This window comes from Danio rerio, chromosome 23, assembly GCF_049306965.1.
Source record: "Danio rerio strain Tuebingen ecotype United States chromosome 23, GRCz12tu, whole genome shotgun sequence".
In the NCBI taxonomy this organism is placed as follows: domain Eukaryota; kingdom Metazoa; phylum Chordata; class Actinopteri; order Cypriniformes; family Danionidae; genus Danio; species Danio rerio.
Window position 1 is genome coordinate 34,621,699 of NC_133198.1, and position 19,948 is coordinate 34,641,646.

The window sequence follows — 19,948 nt, forward strand, 5'->3', positions numbered from 1 at the left end:
GAAGTAAATGGTGTAAAATCTTTGGAGAATGCCCAATTTCAACCACTTTCAGCATCGATATCGCAACATGTGCATTCAGAATAGTCGCATCACAGTATCTTCAATGTTGAGTTGATATTATAATAAGACTATACAGTGTTTTTTTGCATTACATTTGCTTATTTAATTACTGTACTTAAATTTGATTGTTTAAACTACTTTCACAGAAAACCATAAAGCATTTCTTATTTCTCTTTTATCTTTGCTCTGTCTTATATATTTATGCTTTCAATTTGTTTGGTTCAATCAGCCACATAATGATTCAAGTCAATCTTAATTAACAATTTAATTCTAGCTATTCAAGTCATCTGCTGTAAAATTGTATTAATATCGCAATAAATATCACACAAAAAATGCATTTTCGCAATATAAGATTTTTCCATTATCTGGCAGACATAATTAGTGAACTAATGCAAGGAATAATACCGCTGGGTTAGTATCATGCTTTTAACTTTTACCATTTTTTGCTGTTTAAATTTTCAACAAAAATTTAGGCCCTTTGCTGTTTACAATTAATTAATTTATTAATTAATTGCTACGCCTGGGAGACATTATTAAGACATGGGATCAGCTTTCACTGCTATGCAGATGATACTCAATTATATATTTCAACTAAACCTGATAAGATATCTGAACTGTCTAAGCTAACTGAGTGTATTAAAGATGTTAAAGACTGAATGACCAACAATTTTCTTCTCTTAAACTGAGACAGAACAGAATTATTACTTATTGGGCCTAAATCCTGTACAGATTAGAGGGATACAAAGTTAGTGTTAGCTCTACTATAAAAGATCTGGGTGTCATATTAGACAGCAATTTAACTTTTGAAAATCATATATCCCATGTCACAAAATCTGCCTTCTTTCATCTGAGAAATATCGCTAAATTACGAAGTATGCTATCCATCTCAAATGCAGAAAAGCTAGTCCATGCTTTTATGACTTCTAGGCTGGATTACTGTAATGCACTGTTTGCTGGATGCCCACTGTCTTCTATTAGCAAACTTCAATTAGCACAAAACGCAGCTGCCAGAGTTCTTACCAGGTCTAGAAAATATGATCATATCACCCCAATTTTATCCTCTTTACACTGGCTGCCTGTTAAGTTTCGTATTGAATTAAAAAAATTGCTTCTTATATATAAAGCTTTAAATAATCTAGCTCCTGTTTATTTAACCGACCTTAGTCACCCAAAGCGTATGTAGATTTAGTTTAGCTTTACGAATGGCTTATATGCACAGAAGTGTTGTTCAGCCACTGAAATCTTCTGGCAAAAGATTGATGTGACTATTTTCAGCTTCAAAAGGAACCTTTTACAGCATCGATGATGTTGACTTTTATGTAGTTTAACAACAAAACATCAGAAAATAGCACTATTCCACCTAGCCTGCTTTACTGAGGTGGATTTAGTATTATATTTACATTGGTTCATTTTTAAACAGTGACAACCTGTGACACGCTCCCTATATTGTTTACCATCCACTCTGAATATTCGGTCTGAAATAGCATCCAAGTATGACTTAGTAATAAGTCTAATTCCTGCACCCCGCCAGCCAACCACTAAACATACAGTAGTCGCTCTAGGACCAAGCACATAAGAGAGTAAGACCAGCGATCCTTGCATGCATGAAATATTGCACATTATGACAAGTTTTGCTTGCTACACAACTGAAACATGCTAGATATAATACAGTTTTTTCATTGGGAATTGTAGTATTATAAAGCACTGTAAAATTTTCTAACTGGCGAATGACATGATCTAACATAGTGGGTTGTCTACTGTCATCTTTAAGGTGTGCGCGTTCGTGTTTCAGGAGACGTGGCTTTGATTGGCAGGGGAAGGACTGTGTTTCAAAGATATAATGCTAAACGTTTAGCATTTTGGCAGATCACCTACTACACCTTTAATTCCAATATAACAACTAAATTCCATTTAGACCATTATGTAAGCCATTTACACTGTCCAAACAACTGCCACTTTTTGTGAGTTTCTGGAAGTCACTTCATTAAAAATTAGCAAAGATTCATCTCTTTCTCTCCAAATATGATTATAATAGTTGATTAAATCAAAGCTGATGAAATTCTGTGATGTTTTGTTGTGCCATCCGCTTTGAGTTAATGTAAACCATACCATTATACTTGATAAAACCACAGGTATTAAATGAATCAAAATCCAAGTCATCACCCCCATGCAAGCCAAAAACAGTTCCTCATTGAGCAAAGGCTAACTTTAGCTCTTCATTTCCATCCTGTTAGTTTTCCATCCTATTAATTTCCATGAAGCAGTGACATAATCAAATGATATGCTAATACTAACCAGAGCCTGACCTGTGTGTGCGTCTTGAAGTTTGTCACATAAAAAACCCTCCTCAAATAGAAACACATACAATGGACTGCATTTCAGACTGTTACATAAAGCGTAGCGGGCAGAGATCCTGTCATGTGTGATCTCTGTAAAAACCCAGACTCCCTCTGAGCTCTGTGTCATCTTTCTAATACTCACTGTCCCTCACAGCCAGTCAAACAGTTGGAGGAGAAAGCGCTAGTCATCTCACCAAGTCCAACCCTTAGAAGCTGTTTAGCATTGCTAAATGGAAAGACAACATGCTTAGCCTGATAGCCTCTTATGCATCCCCACGGCATGCTAAGATTAAAAGCCTGCACCACAAGGGATACAAATAAACAAACTAAATGGAGAGAAATTACGTCTAGGGCATTTTCTAGGTCCTGAAATATAGATTCTGCAGCCGTTGCTAAACTCTTTTTTATGGTTGTGATTCATTTCACGTTTGCTGTAAACTGCAGTCTGCCATCCAAAGTTACAGCAATTCTGTGTTATTTAGTATCATTCAGATACTCTTTTTAAAATTAGAAATGTTTTAACAATTGTGTTTTTGTCACTTATAGTGAGTGACATCACTGTGACGGGTAGGGTTAGGGGTGGGGTTAGGTGAGCGCATTACAAAGCATTGGATACAGCTCAGATTGCACTGCACCAGGTCTACATCCAGACCCCTCTCAAATATTCATTCATTCATTAATTCATTTTCCTTCGACTTAGTCCCTTTATTGATTTATGGTCGCCACAGCGGAATGAACTGCCAACTTATCCAGTATATGTTTCATACAGTTGATGCCCTTCCAACTGCAACCTAATACTGTGAAACATCCACACTTATTCACACACACACAAACACACACACACACACACACACACATACAATCACACACTACAGTCAATTTGGTTTATTCAATTCACCTATAGCACACGTCTTTGGACTGTGGGGGAAACCGGAGAACCTTGAAGACACCCACACGAACATGGGGAGAACATGCAAGCTCTATTTAAAAATGCCAAATAACTCAGCCTGGACTCGAACCAACGACCTTCTTGCTGTTAGCCATCAGTGCTAACCACTGAACCACTCTGTCACCCATAGGTATATAATACACATTAAAAACAAATATTTTAGATTTAGCTCATTATAATAACCTTGACTTGATGATCACAGCTTTACTGCTGCAATCCGAATACCATACCTCTGCCAGTTACAAAAAAAACAACATTATTATTTAAATTCTGGAAACAAATTATAAACAATTGAGTAAGATTTATTCATATTCTGTACAATGAGGTGATATTCTACTCCCCCTTAAATTCATTCTTTCATTCATTTTCTTTTCGGCTTAGTCTGGAGTGGAATGAACCGACAACTTATCCAGCATTTGTTTTATGCAGTGAATGCCTTTCCAGCTGCAACCCATCACTGGGAAACACCCTAACACTCTCATTCGCACACATACACTATGGACAATTTAGCTTATTCAATTCACCTATACACATGTCTTTGGCCTGTGGTGGAAACCGGAGCACTCGGAGGAAACCCACGCCAACACGGGGAGAACATCCTTAAATTATCAGACATTTAAAAGTGTAAACACATTTAGAAATTACAACTTTGAACATTCAGAATGACATTAAGAAATAACACTTTATTTTGGTGGTTCATTTGAGTATTAGTAGACTGTCTGCTTAATATCTGTTGCTACTGCTCCTTCAACAGACATTTAACTGACTATAAGACACTTTGCAAGTACATGTCAACTTACACTAACCCTAACCCTAACTTAACAGGCTACTTATAATCTAACGAGAATTAGATGGCATGTAGATGCAATGTAACAAATGGACCATCAAAATAAAGTGTGACCAAATATTTATATCATTCTCTATTGATGTTTTACATTGTGATGGATTGGGACTATTTTAATGCAGACGTACAATTTGAAAAAATGGTTTCAGTCTTTTTGGAATAAAACTTCCCTGAACACAAAAGTGCTTCCTTTAATGTCAAAAGCAGTTTTGTCATGAAAAAGATCTATAATCTGCACATGCAAAACAGTCACTAAAAATAAAAATCAAACAAAAAACTATATACAAAGCACCATAGTTTTTGCATTTGAACTTGTGATCAAGTGAACTTTATGAATAGGTAGCAGCCATACTGTCCTCACATCAGTTTCAGAAAAAAAAGAAAAAAAATGAAGTACTATAAGTATTATCAAAGACTACAATACACAAGACTTGTCACACATATAGTTTTGAATGGGGAAGAGTGTAATGGTCAATATGGTGAATGAAGCCCCACCTTCTAGTAAAGGAGCCAATCAACAATCATTATTGACTGAGGATTCTCCTGCAAGGCTTCAAACCAGACATGAATGTCTGCATATTTTGTGTGATTCGAATGTTTAGAAATAAATGTAAAGAGACAGTTGTTGTTTAGGTTTATTTAGTGATTCCTAACATGTAACGTAATAGTAAGCTTGGCAAGCAAGTTTGGAGAATTAGATGCTTCTCTATTCAAACACAATGCCGGAGCTTACTACCCGAGAGGCGTTTCAAAGATGGCCACAAAGTGAAATGACTTTCCTTAAAGGGACTTTGGTATTTTCTACTAACACAAAAATAGCTATTTTTATTTATTTTTAAAATGTAAAGCAGACAAGCAAGACTTTAGATGCCTAAAATCTTCAGAGTCACTGGTGTAAGATGAATAAACACTTAACAGATGGTTAGATAGGTTAATAAAACGCCTGACCTTGCATGTCTTGTTCTTATCCGGCTGGCAGGGTGTGCAGGGGGCACAGGGCTGGCAGAGTGGGCTGGGCGGGTGCGGGAGGTAGTATCCTCCAGGACTGTAGTGGCAGCAGCCGTAAGGTGCAGGGAAGTGTGTGTACCACAGGTCCTGGCCCTCTTGACATTTGGGACAGGGAGACAGAAAGCCCTTCGCCTGGACCTTCTCCACATTCACCTTGGGATTCCTCATCCACCTGCGCACCTGAAGGCAAAGCATGACAGAGTTTGATATCTACACATCACATAATGGATGATGGCGCATGGAAATTGTGTGGTGATGACCAGTAGGTTGGGGGTTTTACAAATTAATTCCAGTAAAAAACATCTACTGATATATATCAGTATGGTTTACATGACATGATAATAAAACTAACATCATCTATGATGAATATGTGAATTCCCAGAGGAAAATGTTATGCTTATAAGTCAGGATATTTAATGATATTCTTTTATATTTTACTTCAAAATCAGCCTTTTATTCTCTATATAGCTCAAAATCCCTTATATATATAAAACAGTAACAAATGAGACTGAAGACATTTAGGGCCCTATCATACACCTGGCATAATAAGGTGCAAGACCTGTTTGCCACGACGTGCTATTTTCAGAACAGCACAACCCTAATTTTCTCGTTTTGCTCCACATTGTTTCAACAGCAAATCCATTTGCACCACTTTTGTATTTGAACTAATACAAAATATCAATCTGAGTGTTGTATATGTATATCGCGCGACTTACTCACTCCTACACCTCTCCGAGGCATCACTCAAACATGTCAGTTAACTGGACAATTTCACAAACATTGTTAAATCGCAAACTTTAGACAAGAGCATTAAACAAGCAAAACACATTCTCTCAGACTAGCCCTCGCAAGAGAGACTGTCCTCACAGAGACCCACAGAAAGAATAAGAGCGAGAAGTGGCGAGAAGGAAAGAGACAGAGAAAGAGAGAGATCGCCATTGCAGTTTGGGCTCGGCTTTTAAACGCTACGCCAACCAGCGATTGGTGGCGCAAACCCAGCGTCAGCGGCCAACGTCATCAGCACGAAATGCGGATCCTCCAATGCCGTTCGTACCTGTAACACATGCATGAAACGACACACCCACATACAAACGAACGCACACACTTATCCAAAATACGTTCTGCAAGGGAACGTTACAGTGGACTCATGGATGCTCCGGTCTAGAAAGGAGGTGTGTTAAGGTGCATTGTTGGTGCGTTGTTATTTAAAGGAACTAAAACAAACTGTGCAATAGACCAGCTGAAAGCAGGTCTAAAGTCCAGCGCACATCGCGGTAGTTGTGCGCCTCATTTAAACGTTGCTTAATAGACACAGGATGTACAGCAATACATGGCAACTTGCTTTTGTATAATGTTATTATTATTAAGATTTTTTTATTATATGCATATTAAAATTTGTTTTATTAAAAAACAATAATCTGTCCACCTGTCAGGTTTTAGACCATACGGGCATAGGATGTGTGTTTGGATATAACTCCGTTTTTTAACCACACTTTGTTATTATTGGTCATTTATTAATTTGCTGGAAAATAGAACTTAATTTAGAAACAGTTTTAAAACAAATCTTTGCTCGTAACAAAATAATTAATTATGTAGGCTAATGGATGTCTTCAGTGGAGTGCGTACAACACCATTTCCTAAACCATGAAAATGAGTAAGAGATAAGCAAAGGCCGATTGAAGGAGGCTGATTCTTCATCCTCTCGTTACATATGGTCTGTTTAATTGTTTTCTCACTAGTGAAACGTTCAGTTTTTCCACTTAAAGTCCACCGTGTAAACAGCTAATGCGCCATGGCACGGCGCAACTGAATCTTAAAGGGAATGGGGGATGATGAGACTTTGATTGGTTTAATGCATCTTATGCTCAAAACACACCAGAACTTATTAAGAGAATAATCTCAACCTTGTTAGACCATGTGCCGCAACGCAGAGCGTATTTTTCCGTCCTAAAATAGCAAAAGTGTATTCGGACACATCATTAATGCTTTTGCACCATGTGCTTTAGACTTTGCGCCTAGATCGTTAAAATAGAGCCCTTTAAGTTAAAACAATACAATGTGAAAGAGATGTGAAGCAAAAATAATAACAATAAATTCTAATAAAAATAAACAAAATGTAAACGGAAATGACGCTAAGAAGCATTAAGAAAAATATAAACATGTGAACTTAAGTGAAATTATTCAAATAAAATACAAATAACATTGTTTCTTAAAAATAAGAAAACAAGAATTAAAAAAAAACATTCTATTATGAAACATTACATACAATACAAGCAAAATGGTAAACTGGAGAACAGAGTTAAAACAAAACTATTGAAAATATAATAAGGAAAAATAGAAAATTATCAGGAAAATAAAATGTAAAATATTCAATACATTTTTGCATAATACTTAAGCATTAAATTAATCAAATTATGTAAAATATAAAAAAATATTGATGTTAACAAAATAATTTTACATAAATAATACAAAATATAAAATGATGCTCAAGACCAATGAGCTAAAACACAATCAAGTTAAAAAATAATAATACAAAAAAATTAAAAACCAGATTATGACCAGGGGTATTACAAAGACTTATTAAATAAAACAATGTAAAATACAGAAAAAAAATAAAGTGAAATAATAATAAAAAGCAGAAAAATAAAATAAAGAATAAAAAAATACAAATAAAATGTGGTTTAAATGTAAATAAAATGCCTTTATTAAGATGCATTTGCATTTAAATAATACAAATAATTAGAAATAAATGTACTGAAAACATAGTTTAAGAAAATAATGTAAAAAATAATAAGAGTAACATATTTCTATCCCTTTAGATGAGACATAATGTGAGATTGCATAATATTCACTGTACAACTTAATCTCATCTAGCAGAAATGAACTGATCTTCTATCTATGTGCGCTGGAGCACTGCGTTATGCAAAAGAGTCCATCTGTCAAATATCGCGCTTTTCAAAGCATCTCAAAAGATCATGTGGAAACATCTTGAGTTGTTTATGGTTTGAGGCAAATCTGCGAATGTGAATTTTGGATGGCTGCATTTTGTTCCAGTACCGCCAGATTACACAGCAAGCGGCGTCTCGGGGTTGAGTCTTTACAAGCTCAACAATGAAATGTGAAAGGCGTCCTCCATCGCCAGCAGTGACTGACTAAAAGAGGCAGGCCACGGGGTCATATGTCTTCTTTGTAGTTTACAATGTATTTAATGACTTCAATCCCTTGAGTGAAAAGCAATTTTCTAGGCCCCAGGAAATCCTGGAGCTCACGGGGAGCCCAGGCTGACAGATTTCCACTTCCCGCTGCAGTCCATCTACAGGCCAAAAACAATCTCAAAATCTATATGATCAGACCTTTGTTTTTTTTTTTATCCAGTGATGAAAAATATATAAATCCCTGATATTAATAAAAACATTGATTTCTAATGTCCTACATAAGTAAACAATCACAATGTATAGTCAGCAATCACAACAAATCACTGCTCACTTGGACGCTATCTTTAATTCTCCCTCTCTCTCTATCTCCTCCTATCTCCTTTGATGGGATTTTCAAAGTTATGTCATCACATGTGTTCATCAATGTGGCAGAACACGAAGACTCGGAGTCTCTTTGCTTTAAACTTCAAAGAACTTCCTCATCTCTTCATATACTGTATATTTGTTGTCTTCTGCATTTGAAATATTTAATATTAATAGTGTTACATGATTAAATTTGAACGACAAAAACTCCAAGTAGTTTTAGTTTAACAATAAAAATAGAATAATAAACAAATAAATTAATGTATATATATAATTTTATTGACCTTTATTTATAATGTTTAATGGGATTTTTCTCACATGATATTCATTATTATTACTGAGTTTCAGTCTTATATACTTTATTCTTCTACTTTATTTTTCTTTATTCTTCTTAGGAAAAATACAATAACACATTTACCACAATACTGGTCCTATATTTCCTTACAGGTCACATTAACAATAGCATATAAAGATCAGCTTTTACTGTGTAAAGGCATAAGTGCAATTCATTTCTCCTAACATTGCAGGTATTTGTCTATTTGTAGTTTTAAAGTAAAAGTCATCCTGTTTATATTTTGAACATTAAACACAATATCCAACCATTCAGATTTTGTAGGGGGTTTGAGTTTTAGACCCTTCCGAGATACAGTTTTCTTACTGGTTGCTAGAAGCTGGCTGCAATATTCCCAGGTAAATTGTTGTAAAAGAGAAGCCTATTCCATCATTACAATTTTACTTGCTTTACTTGCATTCCTGCCAGTATGACTAAATGGCTGGACAACATTAAAATATGAGAAAATGGTTTGCTACGTGTTCCCCACATTTTTTCCAGCACTACTGAGTTTCAGTCTTAAAAAAACTGTACAGAATAAAGGAGTAAGTCATCTGTTAAACATGAGCAAATAGTGAATTTATTATCTGTTAAGCATTAACTCTTCATTAATAGACGGTAGTAAGCAGTTTATAACTGCAGCTGCAAAAGCTAAATTATAAAGTGTTACCGAAATTATAATATTAATAATAATAATAATAATAATAATAATAATAATAATAATAATACATGTTATTTGTATAGCACTTTTGCTACATGCAACTCAAAATGTTTTACAAACATAAACAAATACTAAGAAATTACATCAATATCAGAAAAATATTAAACAAAAACGAATAAAACAATACAAAAAGACCAAATGTATAAACAAATAAAACAAAATTTTAATACATTATCTGAATTTATACACTATAACATCAAATCTAATCAGTTGTTCATGTTCATTTAATTTTAGAAGACAAAAAGTGCTAATGCAACACCAACTGTTCAAAAACTATATAAATACATAATTCATTCATTGTTTTCATATATCTACAGTAAATAGAGATTTGCATAAACTACAATGTTATCAGTATTAATTTTATTTGAAAAAGCAAAAATAACCATTCAACATTTTTAACATTAAAAAACATAAGTATTATATTACAAACATACATGCAACTCAAAGCGCTTCACAAACATAAATAAATGATAAGAAAAAAAATCTATATCAGGTAAAATATAAAAATAAAACAGGTAAACCAATACAAAAACAACAAATGTATAAACAAATAAAACAAAATATTGTTACATGATGTGAATATTTTCATTATAACATCAAATGTAATCAATTGTTCATGTTAAATTAATGTAATTTTAGCAGACAAAAAGTGATAAATTAAACTAAATGTTCAAAAACTATATATACAACATGGTTCATTTATTGTTTTTATACATATTATTATTATTATTATTATTATTATTATTATTATTATTATTATTACAATTATTATTATTATTATTATTATTATTATTATTATTAGTAGTAGTAGTAGTAGTAGTAGTAGTAGTAGTAGTAGTAGTAGTAGTATTAAAACCTTGATTTTATCAGGAAAGACACATTGAGATTAAAAATCTCTCTTACAAGAGCATCCTGGCCAAGATAGGCAGTACACGTGTCACATGGGTCTAACAGACAACAAACAAACAAACAAAAACAATTAACAGTTAACATGAATCACACATTGACAAACTATTCAAAACATCTAAAGACTGTGTTTCAATTTCCTAAATCATTTAAACTCTTTTTAAAAACATTTAGTGAAATCAATTATTTAACCCTTTAACTCCCCCACTCAGAAAAATGTTTGGATAGCATTTTTTTTACTCCTAATGCTGCTAGTTGACACTCTCAATGCATTTTTTACCATCACTTAAAAGTGCAAACTTTTTAGTTAACAAGCAAGTGGATAATTACACCAAATATTTAACATCAACAATCACAAACATCTTGTCTCATGTCATCTTCATCAGACATGCTCTTCTTCAGTGCATCAGCCATGTGGGTTGTGTTATTGTTATGAGGTATATTGTCAGGCAAATGAATCACTTCTTACAGGAATCAAACAGTCAAGCAGCAGCAGCTCAATAAAGGCCTTCAAACACACCGACTCCACTGATGACTCAGCAACACTTCCATCAAACTTCAGTCACAGGAGAAAAACACCAGTGTGTGTGTGTGTGTGTGTGTGTGTGTGTGTGTGTGTGTGTGTGTGTGTGTGTGTGTGTGTGTCTGTGTGCTGCTCAAGTTAACAAACCCACAGGAGCCAAACCAGGGTTGTGTTAATGCTACACACGTACGAGACAACACTGCGAACTGACCTACAAAAGACAAACATCAACCTTGGCTCTCCAGAAGATTCTTTCTCTCTTTGTTTTGGTGTACACAGAAATACATAATAATCCCACAAAACCATCTCACTGAGTCACTCTCTCTCTCCTTCACTCCATCTGCTCACTGTGTGTGTTTATGTGTGTGTGTGTGTGTGTGTGTGTGTGTATGTGTGTGTGTGTGTGTGGGAGTCTGGACTGAATCCCAAACCACACACACTTTCTCATCTATAACCAAAACAAATACATTCGATTTAAGTAAACACTCAAGAGTGGTCAACACAACGGTCACAATTCAAATCTGAACACTATTTATTTTATTGCAAACACAGTAAATCCAGAAATATCCCTAATATTAGTATGTACGTCTGGAGTCAATCTTGCATTTAGGACTCAAACAGAACACATCTCAAAATAATAATAATACTGAGGTTCATATTTGATATTTAACTGTGTGCTCATTTTTACTATTTTCTACCTTTAGACTATCTGTGCACATTAAAAAACAAAATCATATATGTCTATATTGTTATTTAATAATTTCTAATAAAAAATATTTTGTCTTTGTCATGATGACAGTATATAATATTTGACTAGCTTTATGCAAGATCCTAGTATTCAGCTTAAAGTTTGATTTAAAGGCTTGGTATAAATGCAGTTTATTAACTCATGCAGGCAATGGTCAAAACTAGGGATGGCTGATGTGAAACTAATGTTTTGACAGTGTCGAGATCCCGAACCGGAAGTGTTTCGAAACACTGCACTGAGGCATGATCCGAAACACCATGTGACTAAATAGATTTGGCATCGTTCATTTCATAAGCATTTCAAGACCTGGGGAATCTGCGTTTGACTGACAGGGTCGGAAATAAACCTCCGTCTCATGTAGCCTAGTGGACTGTGTGCACAAAGTAACTTTGTCAGACAAAATTGGTCCAAGTTTGAATCCCGACATGTACAAATAATCTGAAATTATGACGACGTATTTTAATGTTACTTTTTATGACCAAAACACGACATATTTATTCAAAAAGTGTTCGTTCAGACCAATGTAAAAAAAAAATGTTACAAAAACAGAGCCTTTAAAAACAAACCTGCATCACTCTGAAATCGAACCCATTATCTCAAAATTCTAGTGTGGAACTCTCACCGCATCACTAAACTCTACAACGTGGGGTTTAATACCTCAATCTGCTTAACTGTTTCTTTGCTGAAGCCGTTCCAGAGCAATACATAAAAATTACCACTAGGTGTCACTATAAAGATGGGTTTCGAAACATTTCGAAGCTTCGAAACATTTGTTTCAACTGTTTCAGTGTTTTATGACGCCTCGCTTTGCCCAACACTAGTCAAAACAGGAACAAACAGTATCATGAAGAAAATCAAAATCATCATCGTGGTCAAAGGAAAAGAGGTTAATACAAGTTGCAAAACAACATAAACAAGAAACAAGGCAAGAGTCAGAAAACAAGGCGAGGCTAGACAAGCGAGCGCTTTGTAATACTACAGGATAACAAGACTCAGAACTGTGTGTGTGCAAGTGTGATGCATAAATAGTCCCGCATATCAGTCCATGGTGAGCTTCCAGCTGTGTGTACGTAATCAGTGGTAATCTGGAACTGGTGTCTGAGTAAGGTGACTGATGGGTAATGTAGCGCAGTTCAGCGGCAGAATTGTAGTTTAGTGATAGTATGTGTTTCCAGCAAACTACAAGGGCTAGATCACTGGGGATAGTGACAGAAGGTTAACTTAGTTAGGTTAATTAAACAAGTCATTCATAAGAGGCTAATAATAATTCCCAAGAGAATAATAATAATAATAATAATAATAATAATAACTATTATTATTATTATTATTATTATTATTATTATTATTATTAATAAAATACATTTAAAAGTTTTTAATGTATTAATGTATAAATTGCTTTCTATTACTATTTTATTACTATTAAAAAAGTACTGTGAAAATTTCCTTGCTCTGTTAAACATTGCTCAGGAAATATTTGGAAAATACAGTATATACACACAATATACAGAATAAACAGAAATTTTATTTGTTATTTAAACAATTCTTAACTTGTTGCCTAGAATACTATCATTACAACCCTGTCTGAAAAAAACATAAGCACAATAAACCCAGACAAACTGTTTATACAATTTGTCAACACCCCCTATATCCTCAAATGAAACACACATTGCCAGAAATACTTTCAACAGCTAGAATTCTGTGCTCTTGTAGCTGTCGATCAAATTACATTGAAGTAAAGAAGAAGAAACACTCGGAACCCTGACTCAAACTAAGTTTATCTACATAAGCGGCATATTCCAACTCATCACAACATGTTCACTAGCATCTTCACCTGAATGACACTTTCACAAGTTCATCACACACACAAACAAACAAACACTCACCTTCCTCTTGACGAACTGGAAAGCGGAGCACTTCTTAAAGGAGAAACTCTGCTTCTCTGCATTATGGACCAGCCTCATGGCTTCTGTCCGGCCCGCGCACTCTGCGGACCCCAGTGTGACGTCTTTCACAAGGAGAAAACAACACGCTTTAAAAAGACATAACAAATAGTCTTGCAAAATCTAACATACGCCTTTGACTGTGCTCATACCTGTGCTGTCGTCCTCTCTGCTTCCAGCCTGTTATTATTATTATCAGAGCTGATGCTGCGAGTCCGTCCTGATGATTTTGATGATGATGATGCTGGATTTCACAGCATATATCTGCAGCTCTGTCACTATGTGTGTATTAGAAAGAAAATGAGACGAACGCAGAAAGCGAGATGCTGCTAATGCTCTCAGTCTCTCCTTCCCTCCCTCTGTTTTCTGCAGCAGTGGATGATGCTCTCTCTATCGCAGCGTCTCTCTCCCTCTCTCACTCCCTCCTCCTCCTCCTCTCCGCCGCTCTGATTGTGTGAATGGAAGGATGAGGCGAAGGATGAATGAAGGCTGATGGATTGGATGGGTGTGTTTTAGTGCTCTCGGAGGAACCGCTGCAGTGCTCGTCTGACTCACGCTCTGTGTTTCTCCTATACCTGTCCGCGTTTCTCTTGGTCAAGCATTGGTTGTGAATGAGCAAAGGGGTGAATGAGTCAACAGGTTCGTCATCTTGGATGGCGGAGAAAGGGGAAGGAGGATGATAATGATGATGATGATGGAGAGAATCGATTTTCCAATGTTAAAGATGTAAAGATGAAGAGACGCATTATCTGATTGTCCTTCTGAGTCAGTTGTAAGTATATGAGGAGGCTGAGAACATTTCAACACAGTCATTGGAAGATTGAAGATGGATTTTTTTTGTGGTTTACATATGTTGATAAATAGTGATCTGAATAAATTGTTTAAATATGATAATTTATTAAATAAATATGAATGAAATAGTTTTTTGGAATTATAATGTATTGATTGCTTAAATCACATTCTGTATTAATAATGAATACAATTCACAAAATGCACTCTAGTACCATTTCTGAGCAAATATGGGCTTAATTACTATGGAAATGAACGCATATATTAAATCTTTATGCAACTTTTAAGTCACTGGATCAAAAACAGGAGTGTAAATACAATTTAATAATATTATAAATAACCCTTGTGGACTGTTCAAATTTACTACTCTATTTTTCGGGATGAAAACATCCACTGAATTAAACTACTGTAAAAATGCATCAGGTAATTTTTTTTTCAAATGTTTTTGGTTAATCAACACTAGTCCTGATAAAAACTACTAAATTGTTTAGAAAATTACAGGATTTTAACTCTTTAATTGGCAAGTTCACAAATGATGTCATTGATTTGGTGAAAAAAAAACACTAAAAATGACGTATTTTCAATATAAAAAGTAATTGTGTACTGATTTTTTTGCCTTTTATCACAGTATTGGACACGTGAACCATTAGTAACAACACTGGCTTTGATGCATTGTTAGATAAAAAAAATTTTCTCCCTAATTTACTGTTGGCTGTTTTTGGTCCATTGACCTCCATTATAACCACATTTGATGGTGCATGGGTACACAGTCTTTGTTTTTGTTTACTCCATGTAGTTCTGATGCATATTTTGATTTTCTCAGACACATCAAGGTAAGAGCATAAAGGTCACTCTCACACGCTCAGACACACACAGACACACACACAAACACACACACACACACACACACACACACACACACACACACACACACACACACACACACACACATTATTCATTTTCTTTTCGGCTTAGTCATTTTACACACACTTTAACTAAAAAATTCAGAAACTTTGCTGTTTTTTGCACGGGGTTAATGGTGCCAACTGATGATCAACAGTAAAAATGACTCATTTTACCTCTTCCCAACATTGAAAACCAACAACAATCAAAAATGCATGATTAAATGGTGTGGTTAAAATGTAAGTCAATAGCCCCTTTCACAGAGTGATACCGGTAAATATTGGGAAAATTACCCGAATGATTTTACCGGTAAATTACAAAATGTGCTGTTCACACAGGCAATGACGTTCCTGAATTTTTCCAGAAAAGACCATTCACACATCCATTCCAAAATACTAGTAAATTCTGACATCATTAACCAAAATTAGCTAAAAACAGCTGCAATTGTATTTGTAAACGTAACAGGGACTTGGCTTGATGGTTTCACTTTTATTTAAAGCTTTAGCATTCATGCAGCTTATCAAAGAGACTACCAAAGGCAGAATGCACATGTGTCATGCAGAGCTTGAAAGTAAACAAACAGCGCTTTATCATAAGCATTTAAATGATATTTTTTTACACAGCTGGCTTTAAGAAGGAACATAGAAACGTCATGTGACTAATTGCTAGCAGCTAAATGTGTCTGGAAAAATAATCAAAGGCTTTTTATTTTTATAAACAACGTATATATGAATGCGTCTGAATGTTCTTATTAGCTGGAATAGACCTATTACATTCTAAGCATGAACGCGCTCTTCCCGGAAATCTTCCTTCTGCATTCACACAGATCAGCATTCTGGCAAATTACAGGGAATGTTACAACTTCTCTATTTTCGCAAAAATACTAACAAATTTACCGGTAGTTAAAAAAGGGCCTGTTCACACATATAGACCTTTCCGGAAAATTGCCAGTACTTTTCCAGTTAGAAAATAATTTTAAAGTTAGAAAATATTTATAATGTTAATTCAGTTCATCAAAAAGCTCAAATTAAAACAATAAAACTATGAAAACATTCACAAACAAATTAAGTAAAATCAAAAAACACACAAGTAAAATGTAAACAAATTCAAACTATTAATACAGATGTATAGGTTGTCCATATTTCACCCAAGTTTATGTTGAAGCAATCATTTTTAAGAAAACAGGCTATTAAAAAACACTGACTAAACTGTCACGCATGAATTAATTAAATGAGTGAGTGAGTGTTATTTATGAACTGACAGTTTCCACTAGCCTGGCACTGTGTATTGTGGCTAATTTTTATTCATCGTGCAAACACAGCTGGCAAAAGAATTTAGTGAAATCTCAGCGGTCATTTACTTGATTAGTGTGGATGACAAAACCTGAGTAGCCCATATGACTCACAGCTCCAGACCAACATCAAAGACATCTGAATCTCATGCGCGCACACAAAAAGAAAAATATTTTCTTCTTTTTTGCAGATGAAGAAAAGATAAAACGCCAAACAGAGGCAATTTCAAAAATTATAGATAAGGAGAAAACGCATTTCCCATCTTGACTGTGAGAGCGGTCTTATTAACTATAACAGACTGGATCCTTTCATTCAAGAGCCAACCTGAGAATGAAAGAAAGAAAACCGCCTTTCATCCCTAACAAAAGAGGTATTCATTTTATGCATATCACTGATCTTGCTGTCTGCTCTGCCCAATAAAACCCAAAATGCCCTGCAAAGAGCAAGAAGCCAGCACAGAATAAACTGCTGTTGAAAAAATAAGATTATTACATGCATTTTATGGCTGGTAATACATCAGACTGAGTCTCGTATAATATAACCAGCCTCTCCAAGACATATGAAATGCACACAAAAAAACAAGCAATTTCAAACATCCAAGAGTCAGAGAAATGTGCCAAATTTTCTGGTGGGTTGTGATATTTATATTAACATTGTATAAAAACAATATATAGTTAGACACTAGGTGGACATATAGATTTACATTAATGCATGCATTCGTGTAACACAATGACACACACATTCTAGTTTGACAGCCCTTTAAAATGCAGATTTGAGAGTATGGGCTTTTTTTAACGATCTAGGTGCAAAGTCTAAAGTGCATGGCACAAAAGCATTAAGGACATGTCCGAATCCCCTTTTGCTATTTTAAGGACAGAAAAATATGCTCTGCGCCCCAGCATTAATCCAATGAGAGTCTCATCTCACACACCCTTTAAAAGTCAGTTGTGTCACGCCATGGCACATTTGCCATTTACATGGAGAACATTGTAAGTGATCAAACAGATCATCTGTGCAAGAATAAAAGGTCCCACTTTATATTAAGTGTTAATAACTATTATGTACTTACACAGAAATTAATAATTAGTTACAATGTATTAATTGTATAAATACATGTATTTACTGTGTACTTATGCTTGATTAAATACCTGTATGTAATTACACCTGTAATTAACTTCTGTAATTACATTTGTAAATACACTGTTGACCATACTTTACACCTCAACACACCCTTAAACCTACCCATACCACCAAACCCGTCCATAACCCTACCCCTATCCCAACTCACGAGCACCACAAGTGTTCCCAAATACATTATAAACACAGTAAGTACGATGTATTTATTTTTTGATGGAAGTACATAGTAGTTAAGGACACTTAACATAAAGTGGGACCGAATAAAACATTTCTCTACTCTATTCGGTCACTTTCTCTTTACTTTACTTTCACTCTTTACTTTACTCCTTTACTTTTGTGAAGTAGGGAAACGGTGGAAACTCACTCCACTGAAGACATCAATAAGCCTACACATTTAAATTAGTTTGTTAAGCTCAAAGATTTGTTTCAGAAATATTTCTACATTCAGTTATATCCAAACACACGTCCTAATCTAATGCCCCATATGGTGATGCATACTTAACAAAACCCGACAGGAGGACAAATCTAAACTTGTTTATTCTAAAAGAAATATAAATATGCATATAATAAATACTTCTAACAATAATTACATTATACAAATTGTCATAAATAAACTGAAAAAGCCCCCGGAGATGAAAAAGGCATGGAGGTAGTGTTTTTATATTTATGTACAAAATTAAAATTTTGTAACAGTTTAATCCTATATTTTTTTCATATGTAAAGATATTTGTGTATTGCTATACATCCTCTGTGTATTAAGCAATGTGTAAGCGTTTAGACCTGCATAGGTGAATAAATTACGTGCTCTACGCTAGACTTTAGACCAGCTTTTATTTGGTTATTGGGTCTATTTCAGTTGTTCAAAATAGCTACGCGCCAACAATGTGCCTTAACACATTCTTTATAGACCAGCATACCCATGAGTCCACAAAGCGTAGCAAATGGATTTGCTATTTAAACAACATGTCACAAAACGCGAAAATTACTGTTGTGCTGGTGTGAAAATAGCAAAAAACGTGCCAATCACGTCTTGCGCCTGTATGCACCGGGTGTACGATGGGGCCTTATATCTTTAATCTTTAAAATCTCTGCATGGACCAAATATCACTGCTACTGGATTGTACCTTTAATCAATCAATAGTTGTATACATATATTTAGTAATCAAAGCACAGTGTAGCAGAAGGCATTTATTATTTATAGAGTAGCTTATTCATCAGCACACTACACTGGCCAAACAGTCATATGAATTAAGTTTGTCAGGCACAAAGGGTAGAAGCCAAACAAACGCAGCTCAAGAAAGATCTCTCTTTCTGTATGCAATATAAGTCAGCAATTTGACATAAACTGACACATAGAATCAATGTATTTACTGTCAATTATGATCAACATTCATTTGTCTCACTTCAAGATATAATAGATTTCTGCATCAAATTAATATGGGGGTTGTGCAACGCAAAAACAAATTTGAAATGTGTCTTCTATTTGACCCAAGAAAGCAAAAACATACGCAATTTTAACTAAATCATCTTCAACAAAGGTGTTGTGTTCTGTTTGTTTGCAGAAGATGCTCTGATGTGTTACCCTGTAATCAAAAGTGATACATATTACGCACATTAAATGATACTGATTATAAAGTTAATAAAGTAGGTGCAGGATGCAGGTTTTTTTCTGGTGCATAGCCCATTTATTTATATAGACTTGGTTTCACAAACAGGACTAATTCTTATAGTTAAATTTGTGTATTTAAATAGCTTCAATAAAAAACACATTACTGGTGTGCATCTGAAGACAATAGCTCTGGTGTATTTTAAAATATTGCATTGCAGGTTTTAGCTAAGACAGTTCAAACAAACAATTTAATCTATAAGACCAGACTTAGGACTTCAGCCTTGTCTGTGAAATTGGGGAGAGGGTTGGAATTAAGTTTATTATGGGTTTG

At 34.7% G+C, this 19,948-nt stretch overlaps 1 protein-coding gene across 4 annotated transcripts in view; it reads right to left on the reverse strand.

Moving 5' to 3' along the window:
- sgk1 (serum/glucocorticoid regulated kinase 1) overlaps window positions 1-19,948 on the reverse strand; it is a 91,983-nt gene that overhangs the window by 38,823 nt on the left and 33,212 nt on the right. For 3 of the 4 annotated variants that reach the window (XM_073938095.1, XM_073938096.1, XM_073938097.1), the window contains 3 exons: window positions 14,040-14,676; window positions 13,831-13,952; window positions 5,141-5,380 (listed from right to left, as the gene is read on the reverse strand). In XM_073938095.1, coding sequence (XP_073794196.1) covers window positions 5,141-5,380; window positions 13,831-13,908 — 318 coding nt within the window. In that variant the 5' untranslated portion in view covers window positions 13,909-13,952; window positions 14,040-14,676. The remainder of the gene's footprint in view (window positions 1-5,140; window positions 5,381-13,830; window positions 13,953-14,039; window positions 14,677-19,948) is intronic. The other variant, XM_005162299.6, reaches the window with a different exon arrangement.